Below are 10,691 nucleotides of genomic sequence, written 5' to 3' on the forward strand. Positions count from 1 at the left end.
CTTAATCACCGGCTCTCACCGATCCTGGGCTCTAAAAGTGGTCACGTCCTTCTAGCTTTCGTAGTTGATCCATAAAGCCCGGGAAAATGCTCCAAGAGTGCAATTTCCTGTAAAATACAACTAAAACTACGAAAACACTAGAACACACAAATTATTATTAAAAGTGGCCCGAAAGAGCCAAAAACACTACTAATAATGACCAAGGGACGAGGGTAAAACACTATATAAAATGGACATATCAATTACTATCTCCATAATACGATCCATAATTATATTAAGTAATTGCACTAAAGTCGAGGACACATTTCCTTCATATATATATAGGGGAAGGCTCATGTGATAATTTTTCTTATGTGAGAACACTTTTTATATTCTAAATTTTTACTCGTATGTTCTAAATTTTAAATCTAATGTTTTAAACTTTTCCATAGGTGTTCTAAATTAAATTAGATGTTCTAAATTTGTACTCGCATGTTCTAAACCATAAATTAGTTAAGTTGGTTATTATAAATTTCGAATGACTTATTCCGAAATTTTAACTTATATGTTCTAAATTTTAAAACGTGCGTGCGTTCTAAGATTTTTAGTTATATGTTCTAAATTCGAAAGCATATGTTCCAATTTTGACTCACATGTTCTATATTTTTACTTATATGTTCAATATTTTTACTCCCATTTTCTATACTTTATACCAAGTATTCTAAATTTTTTATTCACACGTTCTAAATTTTAAATCAGATGTTCTAAATTTTAATTATATGTTCTAAATTTTATAAAGCAATTTTTTTAAATTTTTACTCTCATGTTCTAATTCTTGAATCAGATGTTCTAAATTATTGCTCACACACATGTTCAAAATTATTAGTCATATGTTCTAAATTTAAATTTGAGTCGCATGTTCTAAATTTTTTCTCGTATGTTCTAAATTTTTACTCACGTGTTCTAAATTATAGATCAGTTCTCATATAAGTATGAATTCTCACATATGAACCTATTCTCACTGGATCCCTCCCCTATATATATACTAGCTTAAACCCCGTGGAACGCACGGTTTTTACTTAATCAAATTATGAATCAGTGAATTATAATTTAATACAACAATAAATTTTTTTTTTCAAGAAAACAATATTTTTAATTGAAACAAATACTTGAATTTCTTTTCAAAAAAAAGAAAAAAAAAACTTGAATTAATATTATATTGTTATCATAAGTTATTGATTATTAAACATTAAAAAAAAGGAAAAATTACTCCCATTAATCTGAAATTTGTCTCGTCCGCCAAAAATAATCCATATTTTGGATTATTATCAATCACTTCCAACTTTAGGGGGTAGGTATTAATTTTTATTGCACCCAACCGGCCATCTAACCTGATATAGCAAGTCACCAGACACGTGTCAACACGTGATAGGTCCAAAAAAAAATTTTAAAAAAAAGAAAAAATAAATAAAACAAAAATTAAAAAAAAAATAAAGTCAGCCCCCCCCCACCTACCCCTATCCCGGTAAACACCCCACCCCCACCCCTGCCCCGATGGAAAATCGCCCACCCCTGAAAACCTCTCCCCCGATGCTGGAAAACGGCGCCCACCATTCCCCTGCCCTGAAAAACCACCCAATCTTCTCCGGCCCCCGCCGTTTTCGCCCCTTCTCTATCTCATTCAACACAAAACTTAGCCACCACAACCCCCTGTTCTTACACCAACTCGCAACTCACACCCCCAAATTCGCATCTTCCTCACTCAAACACCACGCACACCAGCCCACAACCCCTGTTCCCGTCGCACCTATCATTATCAATCACCATCGCAGCCAACACATTCTACTGGCACCACACCACCTCTGCTCCCAGCCACCTTCACCACAAATCGAGCGCAGCAGCCGTAATTAGCAACCCATAGTTTCACCATGACCCGCAACCGCCCTCAAGTTCGGCAATTTGAACAGAGCATCCCGCAAATTCAAACTTCGAATAAGCCCCAATTCTAATTCGTCACGGGCGTGGCCTCTTCCAGCGCGGGCGCCCCTTTCCTCTCCCCTGCTTTGGTGCGCGAGAGAACAGAGATGGATGAGGGCATGGGGCTGCTGCTTTAGGAGGCCGGTGCTCCGGGGGAAGGGGGATGGCTGGCAGGTGGTTGCGGGCTGCGGTATTGGGTGGTTTGTTTATTATTTTTTTCATTTTTTTAACCAATCCGGTTGTGACACGTGTGCAATAAATCACAAGTCAGCAATGTTTACCTGATTAACCGATTGCAAGTAATTTGGGTGCAATAGAAATTAATACCCCCTAAAGTTGGGAGTGATAAATAATAATCCAAAGTTGGGATTATTTTTTGCGGATGAGGAAAAGTTCAGATTAATAGGAGCAATTTTTCCAAAAAAAAAAAACACAAAAATTTAATGATTATAGTGTTTTATATGAGAATGCAATTTATAATTATAACCCGTTGTAGACACTTATTTGTGTCTCCCCAAAACCAAACCCAGTGATGAGTATCATTCACGTCGAATCATAATCGAATGAAGTGAAAGCGAGGAAAGTTTAGTGTTGCGGATAGTTTTAATTTCTTTTTTCTTCTCTCTGTTTTTGAAAACCTATTTTAAGAAAACAGTCAATCCAGTTGGTTGGTCCATGATATGGGTCCAATAGTAGTGTAGTTATGACCAAAATACTAAGCTGGGCCCGATTTGGTTTTTATATGCGGCCCAATGATCTAGAGGAGGACCTATTATTAATTATCATTCCTAAAACTATTAGGATTGATTATCGTTTTCTAGAATATTCTAGAAGGTTATTTTAAATCCTAATGGAGTTAGGATTGATAATTATGTTTTAAAAAGTTTGAAATTGAATAAAACTACTCCTTTTGAGAATCCTTGTTTTGTACGAAGTGGAATATATTTAGATTTTATTTTCGTCAATCATAATATTTATCCAAATTTTATATGATTGGATAGATCTTGAAATTATCTTTCCAATTATATATTATAATATTAAATCCGAGCTATAACGAAAAAGATATGAATGAGACATGAACCTCTATCCAAAACTGACAACCTTCCACTATTTCGGTCATATTTTTTTTATCTACAAAAGATTTTAATCTGATTCCAATTGGGTTGGAAATTAGACTTCAAGATCTTTCCATTTCCAAAGACATATTATATGCCTTATTTGGACTTCCGGATCAAAAGATATGATAAAAACAAAACGCGTGAAACTGATTATTAGCGTGTGACGCTAAGGCTTGGCGCATGGCGCCTGGCGCTAAGCCTTTGCGCCTAGCTCTAACCTTTAGCGCTTGGCGCTAATGTTAGCGTCTGGCGCTAATTGCCGGCGTCAACGCTAATCAAGTTTTATGCGCGTCAGAACTCTGTTTCGATTTTCTATCTTTTTTGCTGATTTTCTCTATAAATAGCCTTCTAAAAACTCCGTTTTAAATCATCAATTCTTGTTCTTACCAATTCTCACCAACTCTCATCAAGATTCTCTTGATTACTCTCTCTCTATTTTCTAAACTAGCTTTTCACAAATATAAAAATTATGCATTCATTAGACCTAGATACACCTAGCCATATTCGAAGTTTCCTTCGCCTAGACGTGAAAGGTTTAATTTCTGAGGGTTTAGTCCCAAATCTCTCTTTCAATTATTTAATTTAATTTTTATTTATTATTTTCCTTGAAGTTACTAACGTGTGTATTTTGTTATTAGAAAGAGGTACGAGGCATCCAAGTAAGTGCTTTAATTGTTTAATTGATAGTTTGATATAGAAATCATGCTTAGGTTATTATTTTAATTCCTAGTATCATGTTTATGATGTTCCTAGTATCATGTTAGGATGCTTTCTTTAGTATGATATTTAGGGTGATTTGCTTATATCAATTATGATTTCTATGATGATTCCTATTTTCTTTTCCTAATATTCATGTTAGTATCATGTTAGGATTAAAGCTTTGATTTTTATTGCTTAGTGACATGCTAGAGTTTGTTATTAATCTTGTTAGTATCATGCCTAGGATCTTGCTATTATTATGCTTTAACATGATTATGAATATTATTATTATTATTATTATTATTATTATGATTATAATTATAATTGATTATTATTATGTTGCTTGAATATATTTATTGCTTGATCACACCTTTTATGCATGTTTAAAGGGAATTGGTACTTGTAATTACGCTTAATAAGATAATTAATAATCTTGTTTAGGGTTAATTTGATTATAATTCAAGTGATCGCCAATAAACATGTTTAGGGTAATCCTATTGATTACATGTTAGTCAAAAAGCGCACATGAATACGATCAGAATAAAGTAGAGACATATTATTAGGGCAGATTCAAATTCTTTTAAGTTTGATTTGTACCTTCACCCCGAACCCTATTTGGTTCAAGACCTTATGGAGTTGACGATCTCTTGGATCCTTAAGAGGTGTAACCTTCACCCTGTGAACGGTTTACAAGTTCCTAAAAAACTTGTTGGTGACTCTTTTGCTCTATCTTCTTTCCCTTTGGACGCCACCGTACTTTAGTGTATGATCACAGTGGGGTTCGAGCTAGGGATTAACGCTTGAAATATACCCTACACCCGTGCAATGTAATTATATACCCATATGTCCCTATTTTGTCGGCATGTTTTGACCGGCACAATATTTTATAGCATACTATAACTTGCACAATGTTTTACAAATTTAATTGACTATTTTTTATGAAAATTAATAATCATGATTTTTTAATTTTGTTTTATATTTAGGTTTATAGTTATTGAATTGTAATGTTATTACTCTGTATTATAAAAAAATCAATAAATATATAATAATAGCTAAAGTATCAAATCCTAGTTAGAGCAAAAAAAACTTTCAAAGAAAAAATACGTTGTAGAATGATACGAAGTACGGGAGTAGTACATTTTATTATTCTAATATATTACCTTATTATGTGTTTGTTTATTATAGAAAAATACCTATTATAAAAAACATGAAAGATATGCATATAGAATATATTTCGTATATAGTTGCCAAATTGAAAGTTAAATATCATAGGATATATAAAATAATATTAATGAAGATTTTGTACAAAAAGAAAAAAATGGAAAGAAAAAAGTGGCGGCAAAATTTTTAATCAGAACATGACAAGTGTCATGTCAGATTCGCTTTTAGTATTATGTAACTAGCATAGTGCCTGTGCGATGCACGGATTATAAATTTAATCAAATTATTAAACCCGTAGGAAAAATAAAAATAAAAACAAATGTAATTCATTTACTATTAAAGAACTTGTACTAATGGTCAATAAAAAAAAATTAAAGGAATGTTATTTAAATAGTATTTTATGTTATTTGAATTTCTTTTAATTTTTTATAATGTTATTTTATTAATTGAAAAATAATTGAATAATACTCCACATAGCTATATAAGAAGTGGACTAATTTATTTATATCTCCCGTTGAGAAAAAACTAAAATTTTCTTATCATACCATTCGCATCAGTAGCTACAATCAATCTAATATTTACATGTTTTATTTACCCGTCGCACTCTTTAAATCTATAGACACAATAATAACCTTATATTTGATCTACCAGAACATATATTCTCGTAAGTTAAGCATTGTGCCAAAAACTATATATTATATAATAGTCATATATATAACCAACAGCTGATTAAATATAGTATACGACACAAATGCTTTGTATATAGGTATGGATACTGATAATTTTATATAAATAAAATATACGGAGTATATATTACTAAGATTTATCCCTACCTTAATTATAAAAAGGTTAACAAAACTCTTATAATAGTGCATGAACATTTATATATCTAAAAATGTTCTTTTTACATATATTTTCCCCCATTTAATTTTAAATGCCTTAAAATTATCTCTTGAATTCGCTAAATTGATTTAAAAGGTTATGTTTATTTCAATATTTAAAGCCATTTACTATTTTCATTTCCTTTTGTTTTAATTTTCTATTTAGAATTTATTAGACTATTAGGTTTCAAGATCAAAGTCAATATCTTTTTACCGTACAATCACTAAATCAAAGTCGCTGAACTAAAGTTTTGGACATTGCATAGCTACACAACATCCAACACATTTAATGATTACATGCAAATAATTTTAATAAAACTACGCATTCGATATAAGTTATTAAACAATTTAACTATATATACATTTTGATAGGTTTATATCTTTCATATTAACAAAAATTTACAAATGTTATTATCATATTTTGGAAAAAAAATAGACTTTGGAGTTTTGTATAAGATAGATAAAGGATAAGTTAATTCCCGTCATATATGCATTGAGTTTTGGGTGTTCTATCCGGTTCACCCTTTGGGCTAATCTAGATTTGAGGATCAGTTCTAGGTTATTAGGTTCCACTCCCCTTCCGATTGTTGTTGCAGGGGAGCACACGGGTCCTCCCTACCAAGTGTAGTCTCAATCACCACTACACCAACAACCAATTGGTGTAGTGGCGATTGGGACTACACTTGGTATGGAGAACACGTGTTATAAAATATTATATTATATACGTATACTTTTTTATATTATAAAAAATATTATATTATATACACATACTATTATAGTTAAAAGTATTATTATGTATAAAACAACATAAATATTGTACATGATTGTTGTATATCTAGTATAGTACATGAGCAATGCACGATTTTTAAATAAAAATGTTAGTTTTTCTAAAAAAAATTCATAAGTAATTGCATTGTTAATACGAATATTACAATTTAAAACATGAGTAATAGTTATAATACATTTTATATCTATTCCTTTTCCATCAAATGTCTAATTCAATTGAACTTTTATTCCTCTTGTTTGGATTGATTATTGTTTTTATTTTTAATTTTTTTTTAATTTTTTTATGCAAGAAAAACAAATGGTCATTGTAAAAGACATTGTATAGAAAATGAAAGGCCGATTAAAATTAAATTTATGTTCAAGATTATGTATTTTTTTCCAAGACAACATTTCGGCTCAGCATTCAGTATTTGTCAAGGAGTACAACAAACGATAAAAGTAATTTTTACACTATTTTGTATATTTATAAAAAACTTTTGTATCAAAAACTTTTACTTTATTTTAGGTAACTTTTATCAATAAAGCATAAATAACTTTCATTCATTACAGAGTAGCTTTTATAATAGGTGGACAATATTTTATTGTACATCTGATATTTTGGGTAACTTTTATCAATAAAGCATAAATAACTTTCATTCATTACAGGGTAGCTTTTATAATAGGTGCACAATATTTTATTGTACATCTGATTTTTTTTAAATGTTTAATTAATTATGCCACTTTAATCATATTGCTTCAAATTAGTTATTATTCTTTAACTTAACTATAAATAAAGATTGGAAAGATTTTATGGATTATTTGTAGTATTGGAAAATATATATTTATTATAAAAAATTAAATCAATATTTATGTTAGGAAATCATGAAAATCTTATGCATGTATAGAAACTTGCTTTCATTGTTTGAAGTTTAACAAAAATAACTTTGCCTAAATATGTAAACAGTAATTATATAGATTTATTTTATACATAAGATAAGCCAATGAGAGAGTGACATTTGTCATCCTCACATTGAGGCGCTTGTCTTTTAGTATAATATATAGATAGATTGATAAGAACCTTGGTAAGTTATTCATTTGTAAAATGAATTTAATATGAAATAGTATGTTATCAACAAAATACTTATTTGAAATATGTAAGTATGTATGTATATTTATACAGCGTATGTATTATTATTTTACCAATAAATTTATATCATTTGCTCCTTGTTAACCAAATGAATATAATATATTTAACATAAATAGATTTCTTTTTTTGCATACTATTATTCTCTCTTTTTTCTAGTATTTTTTTTTCACAATAATCAACCGGCTTAAAATATTTTTTTTCCAAATCTTTCTTGCAAGCTTTTCATACATAATTATATACAAAAATCTTTTTTAAAAAAATCCTTGTTTTATTAATGGTAAAGTAGAATTAATACTATATACATAAAAAATATGTTAAGAATTTGAATTTTGTTTTTACTTAACTTTATGGTATCAATATATATTGTGGAACGATTCATTAAATATTTTCTAAAATTTTATTTGTGTTCAAGATTTGTTTCCTAAATAGATATTTAAAAAAATAATAAACACACAAAAAAATAACACGTGTCATTTTTGGTGTGTCTTATAGTGTATAATTATTGATTGATTATTGATTATCGATTGATTGTAATTGTACATGGATACTGGTATGTGAATGGCTAAACACCGCCAACAAAAATTATCACCACCGCCAACATTCAGTGTGAATGGACAATTGTACCCTTATTACTTCACCACCCCTTATCCTCCCGGCGACCCACAACCCTTCTGATCGGCGATGACCACCACCACCCTGATCGGCAACCCACCATACCCTCCTCTATGACGACCCACCACCTTCCCTCGCCGGCGGGAAGGCGGTGGTTTAATATATATATATATATATATATATATATATATATATATATATATATATATATATATATATATATATATATATATATATATATATATATTTATATATTTATTTATTTATTTATTTATTTCAGGCAACCGTGATAACTGGAGCCCAAAACCGGTTACGGTGCGCGGTAACCAGACCCTAGAACCCAAAATCGGTTACCGCACACGGTAATCGGTTTTGGGCTCCGGTTACCATGTAATCGGTTAAGGTGCACGATAACCGATTTTGTGTTCGGTTACCACGCACGGTAACCGGTTTTGGGCTTCGGTTAACGTGCACCTTAATCGATTCCATGGTAACCGGAGCCCAAAACCGGTTACCGTTCCCGGTAATCGGTTTTGAGCTCCGGTTGGTACGGTTGTCAGAAAAAAAAAACCACCACCTTTCTGCCAAAGAGGGAAGGTGGTGGGTCATCTTTGAGGGGGATGTGGTGGGTCGCTGGTCAAGGTGGTTGTGGTGGTGGTCGTCGTCGCCGGTCATTGTGGTGGTGGTGTTAGTCGTCAATTGGGGTGGTGGTGTCAATGTGTTCGTGATTGATGGCAAGAGGGAAGATAGTGGTGAAGTACTAAAGCTATGGTTGTCAATTCACACTAAATGTTGACGGTTTTGATATTTTTAAATGGCGGTATTTAACACCCCCTACTGGTATTCCGTACTAGTTAAAAACAAATCAAGTCCAAAAATTTGTCAACATCACCTTTCTCTATCCATTCACATGAAAAAAATAAGTACATACAACAAAAATTAGATGAAAATATCTCTATTTTACAAAGTCCATGTTCTATTATTTCCATAATCCAACTCATGCCATTTATGATAAGCACATGACTAAGTCCAAAATTCTTTTGAAAGAATATACAAACTACCCTTGTAACAAGGTAACAAATAGTATAATGTAATCCCAATCAAATAAATAATTATTCAACCAAATAATTCCTATCAAAATAAAAAAAAAAAAAAAAAAAAAATTCCTAACAAATAGCCTTTTGTTTTTACCCTTTTTCCTATTTTTTTGGGATAAAAAATCAATAGCGATCTACATCACACTTTGTACTTTGAGAACTCTTCCCAGAAGACAAACCAATTAACACAGGAATACAAATAATCCTCAATGTATAATTCTTATGCTTCCACCTTTTAACCTCGTATCTAACCGCCGCCCGAACCCGAACCTCTAGCTCAAATCGTCCGGCTTGAGTCTCATTCCTAATATCCCTAGCCAAGCCCGGGTCCGAAATCATAACATTTCGGGCCTTGGGTTGGGCCGTGAACAAAATATCATCCCCATGAAGTTGGGAATACGGGCCCAGTGTATCATATGCTAGGGTGTACCCATTGTGGTATACTGAGACCACAACAACGTTGTAGTCAATCTTGTACTTAGAGTCACGGTTGTGGGATCGTACCACAACCGTGAACGTAGCGTTGAGGCGATTGTCGGCGGTGAAATTGTAGTCGTTGACTGCGGCTTGATCGACGGAAAATGTAGGAGATTTCATCTTGTCCGCTAACCAAGCGATCAATACTGCTATACCTCCTAGGATAAAAAATGTGATTACGAAGCAAATAATCGTCGCTTTTGCGGCCATATTTATATTTGTTGTAATTATTTTCGTAATCGAATTTATTAGAGAAAGAGGAGAATAGAGAGAAGAGAGGGGAATGAAAAAGCGTGGAAAATTGGGATTCTTGAAAAATGTCAACTAAATTGCAAACAAAAGAAGATAGAATTAATCATACGAAAGTTCGTTAGCTATACAATTTTTATTTAAAAATTAGCTTAGGAAAACTAAACATTCGTAATATTTTATTTGACCTGTTAGAAATAAATAAATAAATTAGTGTACTTTAATATTTTATTTACTTTTGTTTTTGATCATATAATTACGGTAAGATCTATAAGAGCTTCAAACTCACATGGGTGATGAGCATAAATCCCATTTATTTAGAAACTATTTAAACCGACTTTATACATTGTTGAATCTTAAATGATAGTACCTAGTACTACTATTTGTTGATTTTTGTTTTTTAAATAAAAGACAGTTACACTTTCTGAGATTTTGTTTGGATGCAAAACTAGTCCTTTATCTGAGCAACACTTGGATATTAACTGAAAAATTATAAAACTTTACATTAACACAATATAGGGTATCTCTA

General features: G+C 31.4%; 1 protein-coding gene across 1 annotated transcript; it reads right to left on the reverse strand.

Moving 5' to 3' along the window:
- Nucleotides 1-9,559: 9,559 nt before the first annotated feature.
- LOC110696809 lies at nucleotides 9,560-10,123 on the reverse strand. The gene has a single exon (XM_021874145.1). It carries the CDS (start codon nucleotides 10,121-10,123, stop codon nucleotides 9,560-9,562), a length of 564 nt encoding a protein of 187 aa, XP_021729837.1.
- Between the last annotated feature and the right edge of the window lie 568 nt (nucleotides 10,124-10,691).

The sequence above is a fragment of the Chenopodium quinoa genome, unplaced genomic scaffold (genome assembly GCF_001683475.1).
Source record: "Chenopodium quinoa cultivar QQ74 unplaced genomic scaffold, ASM168347v1, whole genome shotgun sequence".
Taxonomy (NCBI): domain Eukaryota; kingdom Viridiplantae; phylum Streptophyta; class Magnoliopsida; order Caryophyllales; family Amaranthaceae; genus Chenopodium; species Chenopodium quinoa.